Source organism: Trichogramma pretiosum, unplaced genomic scaffold (genome assembly GCF_000599845.2).
Source record: "Trichogramma pretiosum strain Unisexual culture from Peru unplaced genomic scaffold, Tpre_2.0 scaffold38, whole genome shotgun sequence".
Lineage (NCBI taxonomy): Eukaryota > Metazoa > Arthropoda > Insecta > Hymenoptera > Trichogrammatidae > Trichogramma > Trichogramma pretiosum.
In genome coordinates, this window is record NW_019641677.1 from 974,070 (window position 1) to 1,000,313 (window position 26,244).

Consider the following 26,244-nt stretch of genomic DNA (forward strand, 5'->3'; position numbering starts at 1 on the left):
TGAAAGGTTTTTATAGATAAAAAAAGAACGAAGAAGCGAACGAAGGAGCTGCTACGAGAATTTATGACGCAATTCGTAAGTTTTATAATAAAAAACCGAAGTTATATTACCAAAATGTGTATCGCACAATCTACTGCCGCGGATTCCGCGCTCGCCGGGTTTGAATTAAAAGATTCACCGAGAGACGCACACACATTCAAGGACGACAAATCAAGTTTCAAAAAAGGACGATCGCGTTCGAAATATATATTTTTTTTTCTCTCTTTCTCGCCAATTTTATTTTTATATTATTTTTTATTTCTCGTTCTTCGACGAGATTCTTCCCCGTGCAGGAACGAGCTCTGTCTCGATCCTCGTTCTCCTTTTGGCCGCTCGCGCGCGCGTGGATGATACTTTTTTTCGCCATCGTGTACATAATGTGCATCATATACCTCGACAACGAGATTATAATATCGCAAGCCGAGAGCCGCATGTGCAGAGCCGAAGGAAGTCACGGTCGCCGCTCGTATCGTATGGTGGTTGCAGTGTATGTACAATAACGCAGCGCAACGAGGATTATCGGCGAAGAACCTGCGCGAGATTCATACACCGGTTTTTCGTGGAGATCCGCACGCGGCGATCCCTAAGACTCGAGTTATATAGACAATGAAACTTGAGCGCGAGCGATAATTACTCGAGCGCCACAAAGAGTCGTTTGGAAAATTGGCGCGCGTTTTGAGCATATACAAGACTCGCCGTATAATCGTTTCACAAAACGGATGTCGATGAGGCTAAAATAACTTTTGGCCCGATGACTAAGCCTACTTCTCGTATATATAATAAAACGAGGCATAAAAATGCAATTATAATAGTCGAATAAAGTAGGAATTTTTTCACTTTCAAGGAATAATACTGTATACGTGTGCGAATTAATTTTTTTTGGGTTATTCCGAGGATAAAATCGAAGCTTATGTACATTTCGCACACCTTGATTCTCTCCTACCCCCTTCGAAAATTTAAATCGGTTACATTATATACGATACGTATCCGATTGACAAACGACTGCAGATCGGTATATAGAGATCGATTTTTAACCGATCTCTGCATCGCGACTCCTCACGGTCACTCTTCGATCGTGATCAGCTCTCCCTGATCTTGAAGCGCTCCCTTAACCTCGAGAGAGAGAGAGAGAGAGAGAGAGAGAGAGAAAAATTATGTACCCATCCGATCGAGATCGGTATACATGCCGCAGCGCATCAAACAAGTGTGCTGCCAATTGGCCAAACGTATATCGTGTAAGCTGCGTCCTTCTCGCGAATCCTCATCTTCATCATTTCTCCTCCCTTCTCGCGGGCCATCTTCTTCTCCTCTCAGCTACAGCAGTTACCACCGCGACGATGTTCGCAGGTGTGCCTCGCCTATGTATGTGTCTGTGTGTGTATACGAACACACAGGTACATCGATGATCGTCCATCTCCGTCGCCGCCACCGCTGCCGCCGTTGTGGACCGCGAGCTACTACTATATATCGCATATACACACGGGCGGTTTCCCCTCCTCCTCCTACTACCGATATATTCCTCTCTTCGCGCGCATCATCGGCCGTCATCTCGTGTATACACGCACACACACTTACAAAATCCGCGCGCGAATATCGTCAATCGAGCGAATCCTATAAATGGTCAAACTCGCGAGTTCACGCACAAGTTCAAAAGCTCTCGTCGCGAGCGAGAGACAGGCTGCGCGTTCCGCTGTCCGTCCGTTCGTCCCGAGGACGTCGTGCCGCGTCGTCGTCGTCGTGTTTCAAATGTGTCAATAGTGCGCGTCTACTGAATCGGTGGACCGGCTATTAGAAAGAAAAAAAAAATAAGACAATAACGTCAAAAGTTGTTTAAGTGTCAAACTCAACGCAGGCCAATCATGGTAAGTAGCTGCAGTGTGTGTGTGTCGTCCGATTGCATTAGTCGGTTTTTGGACTCTGTCTCACAAGTGCGTGCGTTGACGATAACATATACGTATATAGTGTGGATTTTACTCTCTCTCTCTCTGTCTCGAAAACGAATCGACGAATTTTTATAATTACACGTAGTTACGATAAACTCTCGTTAATTTGCCCGCTAAAAGTGCCACCGTTACTTTCGCGGTATATTAGAAAAGAAGCACCGCGGTAGCGTCGGGAGACGCACGCAGCAGAATCCGCGCGAGAGAAAGAGATGAAAGTGTGATAAACAAGCGAAACGTTAGGCGTAGAGAGAGAGAGAGACGGCGACGTCGCAGGCAGATGAGAAAGTACCGCTACCCATAATTAAAGCCATTGTATATGCTACATCGTCGACCGAGCCAAAGTGACAATATAATAAAGTGCGATAACGACATTTGCATGTTACATTATTATTATGTGCGGATGGGCGAATTTTCCTTACGTATGACGTTCGATGTGTATACGGCTTGTTTGAGGAAGCTCCTCATTACCTATAGAGCACTTGCTACATCCTAAAGTCGTCGTTTTCGCAATCGTGGCGTTTGTTTTATTTACTCGTCTCGTGCATCTCTTGACTTTCATCTCTTCGAGTGGTTATTACGATAATACGCTCGCTCGCTCGTTTGTACATCGATAAAATAACAATAATTATAATAAAAAAAGAAAAAAAAAGAAAAATAGTGCCGAGCGTGGGCGTGCAATGACCAGGAGTCATCCCGTCGACGATCTCACGAACGCCAAGAGAATGATAACGCTGTGCATCTTGATCGTCCAGACGCTCTTCGTGCTCTGGTGCTTTTACTACTTTCTGGGCCTCATACTGATCGCCACGGCGATAAATTTCATCGCGAATAATTACGATATCGCGGGCTCGTTGAGGTACAGCCGATTTGTCATCGGCGTTTACCGTTGAGAAGTAGTGGGCGCGACACGACTCTTTTTTTGCCTTGCTTAGCCACATGATCGAGAGTTATAACGGGTTAACCGGCGACTTATTACATTATCGACCGTAATTAGGCTTTTGTAAATACAATTTACGCGTGTGCGAACGAGAGGTCTTCGAGAATATGACTCGTTAATGACACTCCGGTGAAATTATGAAACTATTGCGCGATCGCAAATTTATCACACCCGTGTGGATGTTTTAATGGGCCCGTAAATTTTCTTAACGCGCGTTGTATCAATAAGGTGCGGGTGGATTTTCGTTTATCTCTCACTCTCTCGTTAAATTGACATTAAATCATCGTAAAAATAATAAATCCTACGGATTATTTGCACTGACCTTCGAAGTACTCTGTAGCTTCGTCAGGAAGTGAAAAGTAAGTAAATGATATGCAGAAAAGTGGTAGATGAAGTTTCCTAATTTTAATGGGGGGATAAACGACGATTTAGATATAGAATTATAAGTACTAAGTCACGGCAAAAATTCATCGAATATCTTTGCGAATATTATAATTTCAGCGCCAGCATGAGATAATGATTCAAATATTCCCCGTCTCCTTTCGAAATTTCTATACGTACAGATATAAACTTAATGAATTCATGATTTATAATTAATTTATTCAAATCTTTCGTAATATTGAATTTGAGCCGCGATGTATCGTCGACAACCTAATATTCATCTTCCATAGCAAAATATCATTTTGCACTTGCGCAAAGAAAATTTATAACATAATATAAATTCTATAAAATATATAGTAACAAAAACAAAAGGTTCGGCGAAATAGAGTGAAAATGAATTTTTGACAAATAGAGAGTATTTAAAAAGAATTTGCAAAAGCAATGCGTATAGAAAAAATAAGCTCATAAGCTCATTTCGTGACATAACATTATTAACAGTAATGAAAATGTGATAATCGAGTTACGCTGAAAAAGTAGGTAAGAAACACACGCGCTCGGTAACGTGTAGGTTCAAGACGTATGCGTGAGTGCTCGTAATGGAATTTCGAAAATTTAATATTTACCCTTGAAAATTGATTCTAAAACTCAGAATTGACGCGAATATTGAAATTGCAAAATCGAAGAATAATGTACAATTTTGCCTGGAGGCAAAGACGCGTAGCTTCAATACTTAAATTAAAATAAAAAATGTATAAAGTTTAATTTATCCTTTATTTCGCAATTTCGAGCGAATCGTTTCTTTATTTCATGCAAAAATTGAATGAAAGATTATTTCAGAATGTCGATTTCAATATTTAGCTATTTTTAAACATTCAGATACGTTAAAACTCACATGTGATGTATGATAATTTATTCTCTTTAATTAATTTCAATACAATGTTATCAAAAACTAAAACAGCCCATTTTGCAATATTAAAGTAGCTTTATTTCATTTAATGCGTTTATTAAAAGATTAAATTTTGACATTTTAACAAAACAATTTAATCATAAACTTGATTTTTCAGTGGAAGCTCTTATTGACTGCCACCTTCGTGGCAGTTATCGCTGTGGGCAATGCCCAGAGAAGCGTAAGAGCCTACGACTTCGACAACACATTGGAGGACCATGAGGGTTATAACTACGAAAAACCACAAAAACCCTTCCCAGAAAGACAGTAAGTTATTTTCAATAACTCTTAGGAGCTTTTAATCAATTTTTAAAAGTAGATATTATAATCAATATTTTAATTCATTAGGAAACCAAACAGAGGTACAAGACCACCTCAGGTACAAACTTCTTCGTTCAAACCGTACTCCGAACCACAGCCGTTGTCGGAGGATTCTTATGAATACACCGTACCAGCGTTTGAGTTCACGAAAAAACCACGCAAGCCTGTAACTACACCAGCTCCAAGCAAAAACAATGCAATTGAAGAGACTGGATACAACTACCCACAACCAGGAAATCAATATCCATCGGTTGAAAAAGATGCTTACTATTACGAAAAACCAAGTGTCAAGTTCCCAGCCGTAGTAAGCACTACGACTACTCAGAAGCCATACGTTTATGTGCCACCGTCGACTACTCAGGCACCCAAAGTTGTTCCAAAGGAAAAAGATGCTTACTACTACGAGAAACCGGAAGTGAAATTCCCAGTTGTAGTCAGCTCTACCACTACCCAAAAGCCATACGTTTATGTGCCACCATCAACTACCCAAGCACCTAAAGTGGTACCGAAAGAAAAGGACGCTTACTACTACGAGAAACCGGAAGTGAAATTCCCAGTTGTAGTCAGCTCTACCACTACCCAAAAGCCATACGTTTATGTACCACCATCAACTACCCAAGCACCTAAAGTGGTACCGAAAGAAAAGGACGGTTACTACTACGAAAAACCAGAAGTAAAATTCCCACCAGTCTTCAGTACTACCACTACCAAAAAGCCATACGTCTATGTGCCACCATCAACTACCCAAGCACCTAAGGTCGTTCCAAAGGAAAAGGATGCTTACTACTACGAAAAACCGGAAGTGAAATTCCCAACAGTCAGTACTACCACGACATTCAAGCCAATCTACGTAGCACCAGTAACTACGCGAGCACCAGCTAAAGTTGTGACAGAAAAGGAAGGTTACTATTACGAAAAACCAAAAGTAGAATTCCCAGTAGTAGTCAGTACTACAACTACTCAAAAGCCAGTCTACATTCCACCATCAACTACACAAAAGCAGTACGTGCCACCATCAACCACCCGTGCACCTGCTAAAGTTGTGACAGAAAAGGAAGGTTACTATTATGAAAAACCAAAAGTTGAGTTCCCACCTGTCGTCAAGACTACAACTACTGAAAAGCCATACGTGCCACCAGTCACCACACGTAAGCCTATCTACATTCCACCAGTATCCCCTACCACTCAAGCTCCTAGATACGTACCACCACAGACAACTGGTTATACTTATCCAACACCCCAGGAAAGAATCACTTTCCCACCAGTGACTACCCGTCAACCTACCACTCAAGCTCCAAGGTATGTTCCTCCTCAAACAACCAGAGCTCCACCAAAGTATGTACCACCACAAACTACTCAAGCTCCTAAATACGTGCCACCACAGACAACTGGTTACACTTATCCAACACCTAAGGAAATATTCACTTTCCCACCCGTAACTACCCGTCAACCTACTACTCAAGCTCCAAGGTATGTTCCTCCTCAAACAACCAGAGCTCCACCAAAATATGTACCACCACAAACTACTCAAGCTCCTAAATACGTGCCACCACAGACAACTGGTTACACTTATCCAACACCTCAGGAAAGAATCACTTTCCCACCAGTGACTACCCGTCAACCTACCACTCAAGCTCCAAGGTATGTTCCTCCTCAAACAACCAGAGCTCCACCAAAGTATGTACCACCACAAACTACTGAAGCTCCTAAATACGTTCCACCACAGACAACTGGTTACAATTATCCAACACCAAAGGAAATATTCACTTTCCCACCCGTAACTACCCGCCAACCTACCACTCAAGCTCCAAGGTATGTTCCTCCACAAACAACCAGAGCTCCAGCTACATACGTTCCACCACAAACTACCCGAGCTCCACCAAAGTATGTTCCACCACAAACTACTCAAGCTCCTAAATATGTTCCACCACAAACCACTCAAACTCCAAAATATGTGCCACCACAAACAACTGGTTACACTTACCCAACACCCCAGGAAAGAATCACTTTCCCACCAGTAACTACCCGTCAACCTACCACCCAAGCTCCAAGGTATGTTCCTCCACAAACTACCAGAGCTCCACCTAAATACGTTCCACCACAAACTACTCAAGCTCCTAAATATGTGCCACCACAGACAACTGGTTACACATACCCAACACCTAAGGAAATATTCACTTTCCCTCCAGTAACTACCCGCCAACCTACCACCCAAGCTCCAAGGTATGTTCCTCCACAAGCAACCAGAGCTCCAGCTACATACGTTCCACCACAAACCACCCGAGCTCCACCAAAGTATGTTCCACCACAAACTACTCAAGCTCCTAAATACGTTCCACCCCAAACTACCCAAGCTCCTAAATATGTGCCACCACAGACAACTGGTTACACTTATCCAACTCCTCAGGAAAGACTTACTTTCCCACCAGTCACTACCCCAAAACCAACCACTCAAGCTCCAAGGTATGTTCCACCACAAACAACCAGAGCTCCAGCTACATACGTTCCACCAACCACTCAAGCTCCAAGGTATGTTCCACCACAAACAACCAGAGCTCCAGCTACATACGTTCCACCAACAACTCAAGCTCCAAGGTACGTTCCACCGCAAACAACCAGAGCTCCAGCCACTTATATTCCACCAGCAGTAACAACTCAAGCACCCAGATACGTTCCACCACAAACAACTAGAGCTCCAGCTACTTATGTTCCACCACAAACTACCAGATACGTTTACACAACAACCACCCAAAAACCTTACACTTATCCCAAGATTGAACTGCCAACCACAACTAAAAGGCCATCATACACATACTTGCCACCGGGTCCAGTAACAACACGTGCTCCTTACGTGCCACCAGTAACCACACGTGCACCTTACGTGCCACCAGTAACCACACGTGCACCTTACGTGCCACCAGTAACTACACGTGCACCTTACGTGCCACCAGTAACTACACGTGCTCCTTACGTACCACCAGTAACCACACGCGCACCCTACGTGCCACCAGTAACCACTCGCGCTCCTTATGTGCCACCAGTTGTCACTCAAAAACAAACTTACTTGCCACCAAAGACCACCGTCACAACACCCCGTCCAACTTCCTACCTGCCACCCAGAACTCCAGCTACCAATGCTCCAGTTCGTCCACCCGCGTACTTGCCACCATCCACCGCAAGGCCCGTTTACCCCACGGTAACGGCCCCACCACTACCACCAGTTGTCTACACATCCACTCCACGCGTCGAGGTAACTTACAAGCCAGTTACCGGCAAACCAGCGCCACTCATCCCCCTCCCACCTAGCACACAGAAACCCACCACGGGCTACAACTATCCAATTCCAGAACTTGCATTCGACTTCTAAGGACTCTTTCGCGCTACAATAGTGTGATATATAAATAATTTATTGTTTTCTCGACAGTCTTTTAGATATTTTTGTAAAAAATAAAAATGAAATGAAAAAATATTACCGACGAACAATTGTGAACGACCGTGTCAAGTCGTACGTGTTTTCTTTTTTGTAAACAAACTTAGGATTATATTTGAAATAAATATAGACGATTGCTAGGCTTTTCTACGTTTTTATATACTCAATTTACTTAGCTATATGGGCAACGATTGTAAAATCGTGCCAGTGTTGTGTTCAAAGAATGAATTGTTAATGATAGACGAAACTGATTAAGAATAATCAAATTGAATAAATAAATATTTTTTATTAAAATGCAAATCTCTTTTTACGTTTTGTTTGTTCACCTCTCTTCAACACTCATCGTCTTAGAAAATATTAAATTTGTTAAGCCCATAAGATCTGTCATTTACGAGCAATTAGAGACAGACGAATGAATTACACGCACCGACTGTTTCGCACTATGTTCTCTCAGCCCGAGAGAGAAAGAGGATGGTACTCGTATAGCTTAATATCTTCTCTACGCTACACATGTAGCGCCGCGCGATAAGTAGTCCAGAACTCTCACGCCTCTCCACGCGCGCTGCGCCTCTCCGCTGCCACTGCCGCTCGGCGCGCTACGTACGATATCGGGAGATCCTCCCCCGTCTTCGCGGGCAACAAAGAAAATCTGTTGCTGCTGCTGTTGTTGTTTTTTCTCTCTTTTCTTCGAGCATGTGGGTATTAATTTACAATTGTGGGATTGTTAGTGAAAACTCTCTCGCGCGGCGAAAAGCGTTTAGCGCTCAGTATTAGACGATGCTTTGCTGAGGCATCATCGGGACTCTTTCATATAATATATATACACGCGCGGCTCTGCGATTCAGCAGCGATATGCTTTAAAAGAAAGAAAGTATACGCGCTTTTTCTAATATATTTATACGATCGAGGCCGATCTCGGAAGTTTCTTTCAACGATAGAACGAGCAGCAGCGAGTGATCGTTCGTAACATGTTTGTTTAATGAGAATTATGTGATTCAAACCAGTGTCAATGGTAAGAAAATTGAAAAATTAACGTCCGTTCTCATGGGTGATCGATAAACAAAAAAAAAAAAAAACCAAGAAAATCGTTTGAATTTTTCAAGAGCGCGTTTCGGCAATCGGACGTTTTGAAGGACATGTACAGCTCCGAGCGTAGATCCGCCATCAGCACGTCGGAGCTCGGCCTGTACTCGGATCACAGTCACTACAACAACAATTACACCAATGGATCGACCGTGCGCAAATTCGTCATCGGCATCATGGTCGTAGTCGCGGTTCTCTTGGTGAGTTTCAACCCCCCTTTCCAACCACGACCCTCTAACGAAATCGCAGCGATCTCGGAATTGACGACAAAAAAAACAGTTACACATAAAAAGAAAAGAATCGCGGACGATTTCGAGAAAAAAGTTTTACGCACACGCACGCACACACATACGTACGTATACGAAGTCGAGCAACAAAAGCGCTAAACAGTTAACACTTTTCACCGAATCCGTAGAGTTTTGCACGCATGAGAAATCAAGCGTGAGTTCATACGTATAAACGCACACGTGATGCAGCACAATATAGGGCGCCGCGTTACCGTGTATAAAAATTGTATGTATATGGTATATGCTAGCGTATTATGATAGAAAGGCGAAATGCTCGCGTGTATGTGCGTGTGTGTGTATTAATTTATGCTTCATGAATTTGGCACTCGAGCGTGAACCAATTGCCTCCTATACTACTGCTCCGCGATAATTCAAAAAAAGAACTCATCTCTCTCACTCTGATTAAAACGAGCATTGACCGCGAACTTTTAGCTCGGCTGTTATTAGCTTTGCCATTGATGGGGAAAAACTGATGCGCGTTTAGAGAAAGAGAAATGTTTGCGATCCGTAATTGAACTTACATTGTCGGTATGTATTGGTTTTTGCTCATTGATTTGAGTGATTGTACATTTGAAATTTGCAGCTAGATTTGTAGAAATGATCAAATTTAAGTCTTGACTTTATGATCAAAAAATGACAATTTGAAACGTTTAATAATTCGTTATGATTAATGGGCTTGTTTTTTGGCGATTTTTCAGTTAAAATTATGTTACAAATATCAAGTGCATTTTAAATGACCCAAAAATTACAGTTTAATTATTTCAAAAAATATTAGAACAGTTTTTAACCACTTTATATACGACAGTATTACTTCGAGCTTTCACCACTAGATGGAGAGTACCTTTATCTGCAATCCTGCAAGTGACAAAGTAAAAATATTTGTATAAATTATAGACGAACGGTTTAATGATATCTAATTTTTAGGAAATAGATAAGTTAATAACTGGTCTTATGCTATTTATTTCTATAATTGAATAGACTGTTGATAAATAATGTTACGTAAATGAATTCATTTTTAAGTACAAACATTAACGATAATAGTATTAAATACGAATCGACAAATTTAATTTAAATGACTTTTTACATTTCAAATGTATGAAAATGTTTCAAACATACTAACAGAAAGTGTGCTTTAAATAGTCTTTTGCCCGAATTTTATATAATGAATATGTAAGGTCGATAGGAACTCGGACTCTTCGCGGGGTATAAATTAATCGGTAATCGACTCCAACGCGTATTACATAAACTTTACGGCCAATCGATCCGCAAAATTTCATACAACTACAAAGTTTGCGCAGATCGGCATCTTTCTGTACGACTTCGCGTCGAGCGCGGCGATCAGCAGCAAAGTCAGCCAGGAGACGAAGCACATCTACATCCTGCAAAACAGCCTGCGCAAGCCGCCGCCCACCTCGGCCGGCTTCAATAGAAGATCTCTGACGTCGACGCAGTCCAACGCTAGCAGCTCCGCGTTCTCGAACGTCGGCGGCAATCCCGACGTGATCGAGGACAGGGCCGACGACGTCCGCAACTCCGACTACAAGTTCGAGGCCGGCGACGGAGACGCGGTGGAGAACGACGAGCCCGGGCGCGAGGAGGAGGCCTCGGCGAGCGGCGAGATCATGCAGCGAATGCACCGCATGATCGTCGACGAGCCCGAGGCGCGCATGCAGAATCTGGAAAATTTCAAGCTGAGGGAGAGCCTGCTCGGGGTCGGGGGAAAGATCAACGATCAACGGGAGCAGCAGCAGAGGCAGTCGCTGCGGCCGGAGCACAAGAGCCAGGAAACGGACGAAAGCGAGAACGCGAGAAACGAGCAGCAGATCATCGACAATCACGCGATGATCTATCGCGTCAGGTGAGTACTCATTATCATGAAATAAACCGAGACAGACTAGTAATTATCTCTAATGATCTAACGTAAACATCAGCCGCTTGAGACTTCCCGAATCCGAGACGAGTCATCAAAACAACAACAACAACAACAACAACAACAATAACGTACCAGCAGCTTCTTCCGCCTCCGCCGCCGCCGCCGAGGACAAGAGCCAATCTTCCAGCAACGGAGCACCGTTTCGCTTCGAGCTCAAGGGCCCGGCCCCGGCCTCGTTCAAGCGCCAGCAAAAGTATCCGCAGCTCTCGCAGTACCGCTATCCGCACTCGTCGCGCAGCATCCAAGACATCGTCAAGTACCTGACCAACGATCGCGGCCTCAAGTTCACTGGCTACTACGTGAGCCCGAAAAAATTCGACGCCGGTCCCGTCTCCTCGGCAGAGGACCCCGATGGGGATGACGGCTTTTATACGGCCGGCGACGAACTGTCGGACGAGCAGAGCGCCCCGTCGCCCTACGCGATCGCATTCAACAACAACAACAACGGAGGTGGAGGTGATCCCCTGTATCATTACAAGCCCAAGCATCCGGCCGACGTGAATCTGCTGGCCGCCACAAATCTCAGGTGCGATTATAAAATCAAATACCCGACTCCCGACTGACACACCTACTGTGCACACGATGCAAATTGGCGCGCCTAATCCATTGCCTCAATAAGCCAATTACAATGTAGATATATTATGTACGTAAACGTTGAATATATCATATGAGCGCGGGCTTATCCGCTCGATGCGCAGCGACGGAAAACTATATGGGGTTTAAACTTTTTATACCCAAACAGATTCTCGCCCTACGGCGTTCAGCGTTACAATCCGTACTTTTACGATCAGCAGCAACAGCAACAATCACAGCCACAGTCGCAACAGCATCATCGGCGTCCTCACTCGTCCAAGCATTCGACGAGGCATCATCATCATCATCAGCATCAGCATCAACAACAATCGTACTCGAGCGAGAGTCAACTCGACAGCTTAGGCTCGTACGGCACGAATTACGGAAAGAGACGCCCAAAGCCCAAACCCTTCAGCGTCATGCTCGACATTTATCCCATTACAGACGACAATAATAATAATAATAATAATAATAAAAATAATAACAATTATAACGGGCCCAGTACCGAGACGTCGAGAAAGACGTCGATGCCGAGGTTCAAGGGCGTGGCCGACGAGTTCGACACGAGATCGCCCCGGCCGAGACGTCCCAAGGAGCAGCAGCAGCTACAGATGGCGGCGTCCAGTGTATTCGTGCCGACGGTCAGCGCGCCGCCCTACAGCGGCCACGACAACGACGAGAAGCACCAGATGATACTGCACCTGAATCTCTATCCGAAGCGCAAGGGCAAGTACAGCAGGTGAGTCGACGTGACTTTTTTTCCTCTCTTTTTTTTTTTTATTTTATAAATGACAAATAGCTTGAAAAGATTCGATGAAAGAATGAGAGGAGATGCCAGAGTCGTGAGACCGACACCGACGAGACGCGCGTCGCGAGCATTTTTGCATTTATTATGATCGAGAGAGAGAAAAAAATTGCGACCATCTGTCGCTGCTACATGTCCTCGTAATGCTATCACGTAAAATGATGTAACGCGTTAGAGATGGTCGGTATATATACTTGCCCGAGAGAGAGAAAAAAAAAAGGTCGTTTTCGAGTGAGATTCTCATAGTTTCAGTGCCTCGCGTGTTCTCTGCATCTCTGAAAAATGCCCGCGGGCTACGAAAAATTTTGCAAAACCACACGATGTCTCGTTCGCTCGCGGCTCTATAATAATACGTATACGAGCGAAGGTGTGTCGCGCGCCAAGTGGCTCGCGCTGATATTCAAATATTACCGCAATATTTTATTATTTTTTATAGCTATTGTATATAACGAAGGAGATATAGTCGTAAAAATACCGCGTGAAAAATGTCTATGTGCGCGTGTAATGTAATAATAATTGCAGAAACGAAGTCATCGATCGCGCCGAGTCGCTGCGTTCCGGCGAGAAGGAGCGCCTGCTCGAGCGCATGATCGTGCCCTTTCAAGAGCTGACGAAACAGCTCCAGTCGACGACGATCGACTACGACGACAACGACGAATCGAGAACAGACAAGAGACTCAACGGCGGAATCGTCGTCGACAATCATCACAAGCGCTACGACGAGACGTCCCTGTCCAAGGAGGAGATGGACACGATCAAGAACTTTACCAACAGAATCATCGACGTGGAGGCGAGAAGACCACCGATCGAAGCATCGACGACGACGACCACCGCCAAAGCTGCTACTGCTGCTGGTCCTGTTCACGTCGTCCTTGCCGAGACCACAACGACGATGAAGACGACGTCGACCACGATGGAGCTCGCGACGATGGCTACTACCTCCGGAAACCCTAATACGTCGTCGACGACGACGAGCGCCGAGCCGATCGTCAAGAAGAGCGAAAAGATCGCCAGGCTCGAGGACTTGGACACGTACGAGGGATTTCAACAATTCGCCGATAGCGTTGTTGCGACTGACTGATTGAAATCAAAAATTACAATTTTACTTGACAAAATAGAATCAGAGTTGTAGATATTTAATGCAGTATTATGACCGGATTCGAATTTGAAATTTTGTTGGATGATCGTGAAAGATATCGATTGACAGCTGTTATTTTTAAATAAACTATAGATAAGTAAATCTAATTGTTAATTCATGAAGATAGCAAACAATAAGATTTTGAAAAGTATCTTGAAAATAATCAACCATTATGCTTACTTCATTATATTGTTTATATTTATTACGAACATAAAAAAATTTACATATTAATCGTTGTATAAAAGCTTTACATTAAAAAAAATTGATTTATACATTTGTAATTCTACATGCGTATCGTACTTTACACTCGAACGATAATAATGAAAATAAAATAATTTCTTAACGGGCTATCTGTTAATTGAAAAATATATAATTGATTGCGCTACCTAGTAACATGATTAGATATAATTTCAGTACTTACGATATACAAACACACTCGCTCGCAATACACACGCACTCGTTCGACTCGCAGCACATCGCGTTCAACATTTTCGATTTTATTCGAGTTTTTAATAGTTAAGAATAATAAGTAGACTGTCACAACGTATTGAAAAGACGACACCGTAGACAAAATTTAACCTATCGGACTACAGGAATTATATGTTGGTACACGATAATAACGTTTTGATTGAAAAACTTTTCATCGCCGAGAGACTCGAGCGATACATTTTTACAGATAAAAATTTACTATGATACAACGTACATAAAAACAAATTTATCATGTAAATTAAATATTTTATATATTACATAATAATATGGTGACGTATAGCATGGGGATAGCAAAATCTGCGCGTAGGAGACACCTAGCACATATGACTCTAAAAAAGATAACAACAGCTCTGCATACTCGTGATTTAACTTATATGCAATTCTTTTCACTTTATTTATAGATAAAAGTACACGCCATCTAGTGGTGGAGACTTAAAGCGGTGCTATCGTATTCAAAGTGAATACATTCTTGACTATAAGGAATATAAAATTCATTGTTTTTTGTAAAAATATTTTGACTTTCTCACTTGCAGATTTACAAATGAAGGCACAGGCCATCTAGCGCCACAAAATTTTGAAAGTATCTAATCATTATTAAATCATTAATTTTCGATAAAAATTTTCAAATTTACCAGAGGAATTGGATTTTTTCGATTATTTTTTGCATTGAAAAGTAATGTACCTAATTACATTTGCATGCACTTTTTGTGCAGTTCATGGAAAGAGAAATACTGATAACTTAATTTCAAACTAAGATTTCATGTAAAAGTATCTTAAATAAAATTTGAAATCGGTTAGTTCGATTTAACATCGAATCTGTATTAAATTTAATGTTTTTCTTTCAACACGGTAGGTGCCTTTACCACACGCATATTTTTCTATTCCACGCTACGTCATGGCGCAAAACACCGACGTTACATTTAAAAAAAAAAACTTATTCATATACTCGAACTTAGTTAACTTTAAATAGCTCATAACTAGCACCATTTCTCTCTCTCTCTCTCTCTCTCTCTCTCCCCATGCCAGTCGCTCGCCTGCAGTCTATATATACTATATTTATACTTTAAGCGAATAGCAGTTACTCGCGTCTATACAGCAAAAAGTTGGCACACGGTACAAGTATAAAATTGTCATTGAAAATCCTCTCCTTCAATACAACACGTACTCGTAGTACAAATGTCATGGCCTCGACAGGGTGCTCGGGTGGTAGATCGTGTTGCCCCACTCGTAGGGGCCCTCGTGATGATGGCTGCCGATGAGCATCGCCGGGCCCGGGGTCACGCAGGGCGGCCCGCCGAGGCTCGCGTGCGAGCCCGCGCTCATCAGCGCCGGTCCCGACGAGATGTAGCTCAGGGTCGGCCGCGAGTTCTCGCGCAGCCTCGCGTGCCTCGCGCGCCTCTTGAATCTGCAATAAAAAAAAGGACGCGACGTTAGAATGTTTTTTTTTATCGAATATTTATAAAAAAAAAAATGATTCAGACTACACTTCTTACTTGGAGTGCATGCAGCAAATCGTGCAGCTGGCCGTCACCGTGGCGAATCCGACCAGCACCGCTATCGCGAGTACCCACAGCTGAGTCGCCGACGCGTCCGTCCGGGCGAACGTCACCGCGCAATTCTGTATGCCGTCCACGTGATACCTCTCGTACACGTCCTTCAGCCTGCGATTGTCCGGATCCAGCAGCAGCTGTCTCATCTCCGCCAGCCCGAAGGCCTCCCTGCCCCCGACCATCTGGAAGCACGAGCTCGTGGCGGAGAAGTCCAGCGAGCTGTCCTCCTTGGCGTAGAACTGCGTGTCGTAGACGTTCACCTGGACCTGGGGCAGCAGCAGGGCCTCGCGCACCTCGCGCTCGAACGCCTCGAGACGTTCGCGTACTTCGGTCGGCGGCCGACTGAACACGAACTTGAGCATGTCCCGGTCGCGCAGCAGAAACACCCTCAGAGTCACGTTGGTCTCGCGTCCAGGTACCAGCGAGTTGTTGGCTAAGATGGGCACCTCGAGATAGCCGTCGGCGTAGGCCACGAGGCTCTTGGTGGTGCGCACCTCACCGGTCACCGGGTTCAGTGCCAGTGGCGGCGACTGACCCGCCGTCCCCACCGAGGTGCGCTTGGGCTTGTTCGGGTTGGCGTGATGCTCGTTGAGGGCCACGAAGGCCGTGTCGCCCATGATGTAGTTGATCGGCAGGGCGTCGACGTCGACGTCGTGCGCCTCCAGAGTGACGAGGCTCGTGTCGATCGGCACGTTCAGTCTCACGCCGATCGTCACGTTGTCCTTGTCGAAGCGCGGCCTGTTGTCGTCGATGTCGATTATCCGCACCAGTACCTGCCTCTCCGCCGGCTCCTGAGGATTGTACGGCTTGGGTATGAAGTCCTGCTGCTTGCCCGTGTACTTGAAGCATCGGATCGTCAGCAGGTGCTTCTCGCTGGTCTCGCGATCCAGACGTTTCGTCGACTTGATCAAGCCGCTGTTGTTGGCCAGCCGCTCGATGGCGAAGAATCCGGCCTCGTTGCCGTGACTTATCGCGTAGTCGATCAGGCTGTTCTCGCCGATGTCCTCGTCGATCGCCTGGACTATACCGATCTTGGTGCCGATCGGCGTCTCCTCCTTGACGCTGAACTCCAGCGGCGGACTGTACACCTGACGCTTGAAGTGCGGCTTGTGATCGTCGATGTCGAGCACTCGGACCTGCAGCACCCTCGTCGCCTGCTGGGGTGGCTCGCCGAGATCCTGCGCCACGAGGATCAGCGTGTAGTTCTCCTTCTCCTCGCGATCGAGCGGCACTCGGCTGGTGATCAGGCCGGTGCGCGGATCTATGTGGAAGGCCGCCGAGTCACCGCCACCGCCACCACCGCCACCGAAATCGCCGTCCTCCAGGAACTTGTAGACGATCTTGCCGTTGGGCAGCTGCGGGTCGTCCGGATCGGTGGCCAGTACCTGAAACACCGGACTGCCGATCGACGAGTTCTCCGAGACGTGGGCGATCTCGTCGAGGCCCGGGCGCACGAACAGCGGCACGCCGTCGTTGCTCACCACGTCGCCGATGTACAGGATCAGCGGCACGTCGGCGTAGAGCGCCGGCTCGCCCTGATCCTGGGCGCGGACCCGCATGGCGTAGGGCTCGGTGCGACCCTTGCCCGTCAGCGCCCTCGTCGATCGGATCTCGCCCGTGGTGTGATTTATGCGGACGAGACCGCTCGCCTCGCCCTCGTCGATGATCTCGTAGTGGATGGTGCCGCCCCCAGCCTCGTCCGGATCCTGGGCCGTGACGTTGACGATGCTGACCCCGGGCGCCGCGTTCTCCGGCACCACCGAGGTGTAGGACTCCTGGGCGAAGGCCGGCGCGTTGTCGTTGACGTCGAGAACGTCGACGGTGATCGAGGCCTGGGCCGCTCGGCGATTGGCCCCGCCCTGGGGCATGTCCTGGGCGATCGCCTGCATCTTGAGCACGGACTGTCGCTCGCGGTCCAGCGTCACGTTGGGCGCGATCTGATGAAAAAAAAAGATACATCAATTATATCATTGATTTTTAGCGTTGAAAAATAATTGACTCGAATACTCACGCGTATGGTGCCACTGACGGGATCGATCTCGAAGAGATTGGCGTTCTCGCCCGTCAGCGAGTAGCCGACGACGCCGTAGCCGCGCTTGAGCTCCACCTCGGTGTTGGCGCTGTCGAGATCCGTGGCCTTGACCGTCAGCACGACCTTGGGCGGCCTGTCGGACTCCATCACGCTGACTTTGTAATTGGGCTGGGCGAACTCGGGCCCGTTGTCGTTGACGTCCTCCACGGTGACCTCGATGTTGGCCTCGGACATGCGCTGGGTGATGTCGAAGTCCCGAGTCAGCGCTCGCACTTTGAAGCGGATCACCTGCGTATCACGATCGAGTTTAAATTTTATGAAAGTCATCCTTACGAGTGCTAGCTACCGAATGAGTTTCTAAGTTCTTTCGATCGATCACAATAACAAGACTCCGTGGCGCAACGGTAGCGCGTCTGACTCCAGATCAGAAGGTTGCGTGTTCAAATCACGTCGGGGTCAAAAGATAACTTTTTGAATTTTTTTTTACTTTTTCAGACTGGTCTTGAGATCTTTGATGTACATTCTCAGTGTGTTTTGGGCATCATTTTTTTATTTCTAATTTTTATAATAAATGTATCATTTATCGAAAAATATTTTCTATTAATTACAAGATAAATAATTTAATGATGTAATATAATCGCGCAATTTTGCCTTGTTTACGTTATTTTAAATGGGTCTCATAACACGATTTGTAAACATTATCTTAATTGTATTTAGGCAAGCTAGTTTGACGCGTAAAATCAACGGATGATGTTCAGTCGTAACCGAAACTCTAATCGTGAAAGATGAATTCGAGTGGCACATTCAACTACGCCGTTAGGTAATTTTTATGTCTTAACGATGCAAGTATAAAAATATTGTAACACAATTTTTAATCTTTGTGTAAATATTTCAGAGTGAAGGAGGAACCAATTGAAAATGATGATTATGAGTCTATGTCCAGGACACACGATGTTAACAATTTTCAATTTACCAAATTCAAAGAAGAAATTCAGCCCCAGAGAAATCCGGTAAGAATGGACCGTTATTTATAGTTGTTTTTTATAAAAATTTCCATATAACTTAAGTTATATTACAGTCCCGCATGACTCAAAAATATCAAGAAAATCATGACAGTGAACTTGATGACGACGTCGAAGCAGAATTCGAATGTAAAGACGTAAAGATCGACCTTAATTTATTGGAAATTAAGACAATTGACGATCCAAATCACTTGCCAAATTTAAGAGATAGCGATGGTCATAATACTTTACACATAATTAAAAAAGAACCCGCAGATGAAGTGAAACAAGAATCTGTTGGTGACTTTACGGGTGAATTGAAATTGAATATCGACTGTGAACTCAATAAGCGAGGTAAAAATAAAAAAATTACAAAAAAGTTGAACAATAAGCATGAAATCAAAAATAAAATGAGTATAGTGCATAATGATATAAACCTTACAGATAAAATATGCAGCAAGTCATTTTACCAAAAAAGTCATGTCAAGACATACATCGATGCGGTGCACAATAGTGGAAAACACCCATGTAAAATATGTGGTAAAAAATTTGCAAAAAAATGTAATCTCAAAATTCACATCGATGCGATTCATAATGGTATGGTACCAACATGCAAAATATGCAGAAAGACATTCTCAACTGAGACTTCACTCAAGGTCCACATCGGTGCAGTTCATAATGGTATCAAGCATACTTGCGTTACATGTGGGAAGACATTCACACAAAAAGGAGTACTCAAAATCCACATCGATGCAGTTCATAATGACGTCAAACATACATGTGTTACATGTGGAAAGACATTCAAACACAAAGTTACTCTCAAAATTCACATCGATGCGATGCATAATGGTATGGCACCAACATGCGAAATATGCGGAAAGATATTTCAAACAAAGACTAAACTCAAGATTCACATTGAATCAGTACATGATGGTATTAAACATGAGTGTGGTATATGTGGAAAGACATTCACACAAAAAGAAAAGCTCAAAATGCACATCGATGCGATGCATAATGGTATGGCACCTAAATGCGAAATATGTGAAAAGACATTCATACAAAAAGGAGATCTCAAGAGGCATATCGATGGACATAATGGCGTTAAACATGCTTGTGGTGTATGTGGAAAGATATTCACACAAAAAGGTTCTCTCAAAATTCACATCGATGCGATGCATAATGGTATGGCACCTACTTGCGAAATATGCGGAAAGAAATTTCAAACGAAGAATAAACTTAAGATTCACATCGATTCAGTACATAATGGTGTTAGACATGCGTGTGGTATGTGTGGAAAGACATTCAGACAAAAATGTTATCTCAAAATACACATAGATGCGATGCATAATGGTATGGCACCTATATGCAAAATATGTGGAAAGACATTTTCATTTAAGGATACTCTCAAAAAGCACATGGATGGCGTGCATAATGATATTACCCATGAATGTAAAGTTTGCGGAAAGATATTTTTACGAAAATCAAGTCTCAGTAGGCACGTTAAATCGTCGCATAAAATTATTGACTGAGCACGACGGCGATAACGAAGAGCAATCTTAAAGACAACATATAATCGATTCGGTGCATCATTCACGCACTACGACTTTGAGAACGAATAATAAATTTAATTTACTAAAATTGTTCATTTACAATAATATCATACGTTCCTCCAACGTCATCTCAACAATTTTTTAGTTTTGAACAAAAAAAGCAAAATAAAACAAATTCTGCCCGTATCACTCCTTTTTTTTGAAAACTATTTCCTTACGTTATCCTTCAAGCTCTCGTAATCCAGCCGCTTGCTGAGAACGACGTTGCCGCTGTTGACGCCCACGTTGAAGTAAGCCTCGTCGTTCTCGCCCCGGACCATCTCGAATCTCTGCACGGCGTAGCCGGTCTGCGGCTCCTTGGCCTGCAGCATCAGCAGGGTAGTGCCCAGCGGCTGCTCCTCGGGTATCGTCAGCCGGATCCAGGGATTGTTGGCCGACCAGCCCTGATTCGTGAAGGTCGGATTGTCGTCGCTGAAGGCCTGCACGAAGACGGACAGCTCCACCCGGGCCAGCTGTCGGTCCTTGTCCACGGCGGCGTTGAGATCGCGCGCCTCCAGGGTCATGATGATCACCGCCGCCTTCTGGTAGTTCAACGGCTTGGCTATGCTCACCGTGCCCGTGGTCTTGTTGACGCGGAACAGTCCGCGATGATCGTAGAAGGACTCCTGCACCGTGGCGCCGGTCTTGTCGAGGGCTCGGTACGGCTCGACGATCGAGTACTCGATCTCGGCGTCGCTGTCCGGATCCACGGCCCGTACCTCGATCAGCCTCTCGCCGACCTTGGCCCGCTCCGACACGTAAGCCGTGTACGACGATTGCTCGAAGGCCGGCGGCTTGTTGTTCACGTCCAGCACGTCGACCGTCACCGTGGTGGTGGCCGTCTCGCGGATCGGCTCGCCCGAGTCCACCGCGTGCACTATCACCTCGTACCTGGACCCACCCGACTCCAGGTCCAGCCGAGCCTCCGGCGCCACGGTCATCACGCCCGAGCGCGGATCCATGGCGAAATTGTCGCGGGCGCCCGAGTGGATGCGGTAGCGCAGCAGATTGTCACGGCCGTCCGGATCGTTGGCCTGGACGCGTATGATCTCCGTGCCCGCTGCGGCGTTCTCCGGAATCTTGGCCCGATAGACGTTCGGCCCGGGCTGGCTGGACTTGTAGTTGCCGCGAAAGACGGGCTTCTGATTGCCCGGCACCCCCACTCGAATGTAGACCCGTGCCTCGGCGAACTTGGGCGGCGAGCCGTGATCCGTGGCGCGGACCACGAGCTCGTAGATGCCGCGCTCGGTGTCGGTCGAGCGAGCCGAGCCCGTGAGTACGAGCTCGCCTGTGTCGGGTTGTATCTGTAATAGAGATCGAATCAAACGTTGTAACGATACTATTGAGAAAATTATGAACCATGGTGACATAGGTTAATTTTTTGAAACCCGTTTTTCAATTTATGCAATTATTTTAACTTTACCACTTGCGGATTTACAAATAAAGGCACTCGCCATCTAGCGGCGATTGCTGGTTTTATGTGGGATTGCTATTTCATACACTTTTTTCGAAGTTTTCGTAAACACATTTTATAACATCATAAAAATACTCTGTTAAAAGTTTAGAACGAAATTCATAAAATAAAAAAGTTACGGTCGATTAAAACGCAATTTTGAAGGCGTATTTTTCTCAAAACCACTTTCATTCAACTTGGGCCAAATATTGAGAGAAAACTATATGTTCGATCTTTATGTTTCATATCTCTTTTTAATCGTTCTCTACAGAATAAACCTCTAAAAAGCTGACAAATCATCCCAAATTTTTTTATGGAGTAGATTTTCCCTTAAATTGGCTTTTTTTTTTAATTTTACAAAAAAAACTTATTCCAAAACAGTAAAAAAAGGAAATGCCAATTTTTCAGAGGTTTATCCACTGGAGAAAATTTTAACCAATTGCTATGGTAACGTCCCCTACAGATTATTTTTCAACGCGATACTCTCTCCAAGTCACTTCGAAAATCTCGCAATACCTTGAACACGTTGTCGTTCATGCTGTTGTGCTGGCTAATCGAGTAGGTGATCCTTCCATCACCTTGAGCTGGCCCATCGGCGTCGCTCGCCCGCACGAACATCTGCGGATCGAAGCTCGTAGCGGCCTCGCGCACAATCCTCGTGTACTCGCTCGTCTCGAAGCGGGGCTCGTTGTCGTTTACGTCCTCGACCTCGACCAGCAGACTGACGGTGCTGACTCGCTCGCCGCCGTCCCTGGCCTCCAGGGTCAGCGAGTACGACTTCTGGTCCTCGTAGTCGAGGCTCTGGGCGACGAAGAGGCCGCCCGAGCGCGGATCCGTGCGAAACTTCTCGACGCCGAAGCCGCGCAGCACGTAGGCGAGCTGGCCGAAGGCGCCGCTGTCGAGGTCGCGCGCGCGTACGTCGCCGAATTTCAGGCCGACCTCGGCGTCCTCGGGCACGGTCAGGTGGTAGAGCTGCTGGGAGAAGTCGGGACTGTGATCGTTGGCGTCCAGCAGTTGTATGTGCACCGTGGAAAACGAGACCTGTTTCGGAGAAAGAAAAGAAGGTCAGTTGAATTATTCACCCTGTTGCCTCGCTCGAGGCTTCGACGCTTACCACTTGACCGTTGACCAGAGCGACCACTTGAAACTCCAGCTGCTTATCGCCCGGCACATCGTAGTCCAAAACTCTCGGATCCAGGGTCCTGATGACCACCGGGGTGCGTCCCTGTCCCTCCTCGGGGCTTATGTCGAACGCCCGACTGACGCCGTGATATCTCGGCGCGTCCCTCAGCGCCAGCCTGTACCTGGCGTTGTCGCCCACGTCGTCGTCCTGCACGAACATGTTCAAGCCGGGCAGCGGCGTGTCCGTGCCGATGTCCTCCGAGACCGCCACCAAGAAGCGGTCCTCGTTGAAGCTCGGCACCATGTCGTCCACGTCCGTCACCACGAGGGTCACCTGGGCCAGGGCCTGATCGTCGGTCAGCTCGCCGTCCAGGAGCTCCGTGGCTCGTATCTCGAAGCCGTAGACGCCGCCGTTCTGCAGTATGGCCTCGTCCTCGCGATCCAGCGAGACGTTGGTGGTGACGAGGTGGCCGTGGGTGACGTCGCCGTGCTCGACGAGCTCGAGCTCGAAGTAGCCCCCGACCTCGTTCTCGATGCCGAGCCAGACGGGCCGAGGGTCGCCCGTGTCGCCGTCCCGTGCCTTGATCGTGAGCACCGTCAGGCCGGCTGGACTGTTCTCGGCCAGGGCCACGCTGTAGGGGGCGTTGACGAAGGTAGGCGGTTGATCCTATTGACAAGAACATAATGCAATCCCAAGAAAAGGTGGACGAAAAGAAATTTTCAAAATCATGCTTCTACTTATACCATAAGTTTTACTTAGACACTTGCGGAATTACTGAAATGAAGGCACTCGCCACCTAGCGGTAAGAGGCTTAAAGTATTATTGTATATGCAAAGTGGTTGGGAACTGATTGAAATTTATTGATTCAATCTAACGCAGAACATTACGTTACAGAAAAAGGATATTTACCATCGTCTTATACAACTAAGTTTACTTTAACACTTTTAAACTAATACTTGAATAGTATGTTTATTGGCTTCAATATATATTACATAGCTACGATAATATTTTATAATTTTATTTACAACGGTACGTCGCCATCTAGCGTTGAAAGCTTCAAGTTGCATTATCGTATAACAAATATACTTTAGAATTGGTATACATTTTTTGAAAAACAATCGAATTTTCAGGTCATTTAAAAAGCGCTTTATATTTTTATAACATAAATGTAATTGAAAAATCTTTAAGTACAAATTAATCAATGGTAATTTATATTAAAACATTTTAAATGGTCATTCAAGTACTCACCTGTACGTCGAGTACGTCCACCGCGACGGTGGCCTTGGCCTGGAGCCTCTTGGCCGGATCACCGGCCCCGTCGACGGCCAGCAAATTAATCAGATACGAGTTTCTCCTCTCGTAGTCCAGCGGCCGTGCCAGACTGATTCTCACGTCGTAGCGACCCTCGGCGAGCTTGACGCTCTCGACGTCGAAGACGCGACAGGCGTCGTCGTCGCTGCCCGCCGGCAGACAGCTGACCCGCACGTCGGCGTTGACGCCGCCGTCGCGATCCGTCACCAGGATGCTGCCCCCGGGCAGCAGAAGCTCGCCCAGCTCGGCGCTCTCGGGCACACGGGCGGCGTAGGGCCGGCCGTGATAGACAGGGGCGTTGTCGTTCTCGTCGAGCACGGCTATCTCGCGCCTCAGCGACACCGTGTTGGGCTCGGAGCCGGCCACGCTCTCGTCTGCAATGTGGAACGAAGATACATAAGCGTGTGATTATATGATTTTTTTTTTTGTTGTTGTCGTCGTATGACGGAACGCGTCGATATCGTTGATATTTTAAATACTCAACTCCGCCGGCCGTTGTAGAGAAATTACACAGCGGCGACTTTCCTCTGCATCGAAAAAGGCCGCGTTTATTCAACGAAATAATAGAAAGTAAATAGCTCATTTTGCGCGCCGCGGCTCTATTAAAATTCAGAGTATGTATAAGGTATACAGCGATGCAGCAGCGACCGGATAGCCGCGTGCAACTTTCTACATATCCTAATACGACAGCGCAGCTATGCAGTTAGTGAGAGGCCACAATTAAAAGCCATAAACTGGTCGTCGTCGTCGTCTGTATATACAATCATTATTACCCGTTATGCTGACGATGACCTCGATGATGTCCTGGACCTCACGATCCAGGGGCTTCCTCAGCAGCACGACGCCGGTCTCGCGCTCCACGCCGAAGTAATCGCCGCTGATGGAGTAGTGGAGTCGCGAGCCCTCCGGGTCCTCGGCCTGGAGCGTGTAGACCGGCGCCCCCACGGGTGTGCTCTCGGACACGGCCAGGCGGGCCATGTCGCCGCCGAACACGAAGTGCGGCGCGCGATTGATCACCTGCGCCTGGGCGGCCGGCAAAATCGTGCCGCGGGATGATAGGAGCAGCAGCGGTAGCAGCAAAAGCAGCGACGGTGGCTCTTTGTGACGCGGCATGATTTCGTATCTGAAATAGAACGTATACGTTGTTTTAGTTTCGCAGTTCGTGAATTCATAAAATGATATAAAAGATGTCAATTTCTGATGTTAAAATAATTACATAGAAAACAGAGATAGAAATCACTCTAAAAAATAGAAGGTCAATATACATATTTATTAGGGTGTCCGTTATTTCTAAAACGTTAAAAATCCTTACTCAAGAAGTTTAGATCACTTCTTTGTGATATAAAAACAAGATTTGTATGGTTTAAAATTTGTTAAGCCTCATAGTGGCCATTTACATAGGGGTGAATATGTTTAAAACCGAGATTTAACTTAATTATGTTGACTTTGTCACTTGCAGATTTACAGATAAAGATACTCGCCATCTAGCGGTGGATGCTTTCATTATGATTGGACTTACATACATCTCTTGCGCAGCTTATAAAAAAAAATAAGCCAGTACTCATTCATTCATTTATTTTCAAGGAAAATTTCGTGGTGGCAAAGAGACGCACAGCGAAAATTACGTATTAATCTTATAATATTTTCAAAAATTCACATCAGCTTCATGTTTACAATCTGCAATTGCCATTGGACTCAATCGATGCGTAATATTTTTTTAATTAGTAGGAAAAACAAATCATAATTACAAGGAGTTTGTTCCTATGTACATAAAAAAGACATATGCGTTGATAATAATATCTAATCTAGTTTAGGAGACAAATATTCAACCAGAAAGAAAAAGAAAAGGGGTACATGACGCTTCTGTTACCATTTATTTT

The 26,244-nt window shown here is 45.6% G+C and overlaps 2 protein-coding genes and 1 non-coding gene across 3 annotated transcripts; 2 read left to right on the plus strand and 1 right to left on the minus strand.

The window, feature by feature from the left end:
* The first annotated feature begins 2,659 nt into the window (after positions 1 to 2,659).
* LOC106650638 (proline-rich extensin-like protein EPR1) lies at positions 2,660 to 7,934 on the plus strand. Its single transcript, XM_023460753.1, has 4 exons — positions 2,660 to 2,791; positions 4,365 to 4,513; positions 4,595 to 6,765; positions 6,808 to 7,934. The coding sequence occupies exons 1-4, from the start codon at positions 2,660 to 2,662 to the stop codon at positions 7,932 to 7,934; spliced, it is 3,579 nt and encodes a 1,192-aa protein (XP_023316521.1).
* Positions 7,935 to 15,182: 7,248 nt separating this feature from the next.
* LOC106650636 (cadherin-related family member 2) lies at positions 15,183 to 26,032 on the minus strand. Its single transcript, XM_014368774.2, has 9 exons — positions 26,022 to 26,032; positions 25,138 to 25,487; positions 24,302 to 24,738; positions 23,045 to 23,719; positions 22,447 to 22,971; positions 20,657 to 21,781; positions 17,867 to 18,175; positions 15,799 to 17,792; positions 15,183 to 15,710 (listed from the first exon to the last, which is right to left on the minus strand). The coding sequence occupies exons 1-9, from the start codon at positions 26,030 to 26,032 to the stop codon at positions 15,485 to 15,487; spliced, it is 5,652 nt and encodes a 1,883-aa protein (XP_014224260.1). The 3' UTR covers positions 15,183 to 15,484.
* Positions 18,275 to 18,346, plus strand: Trnaw-cca. Its single transcript has one exon. It is a non-coding gene; the product is annotated as a tRNA-Trp (tRNA).
* Positions 26,033 to 26,244: the final 212 nt, after the last annotated feature.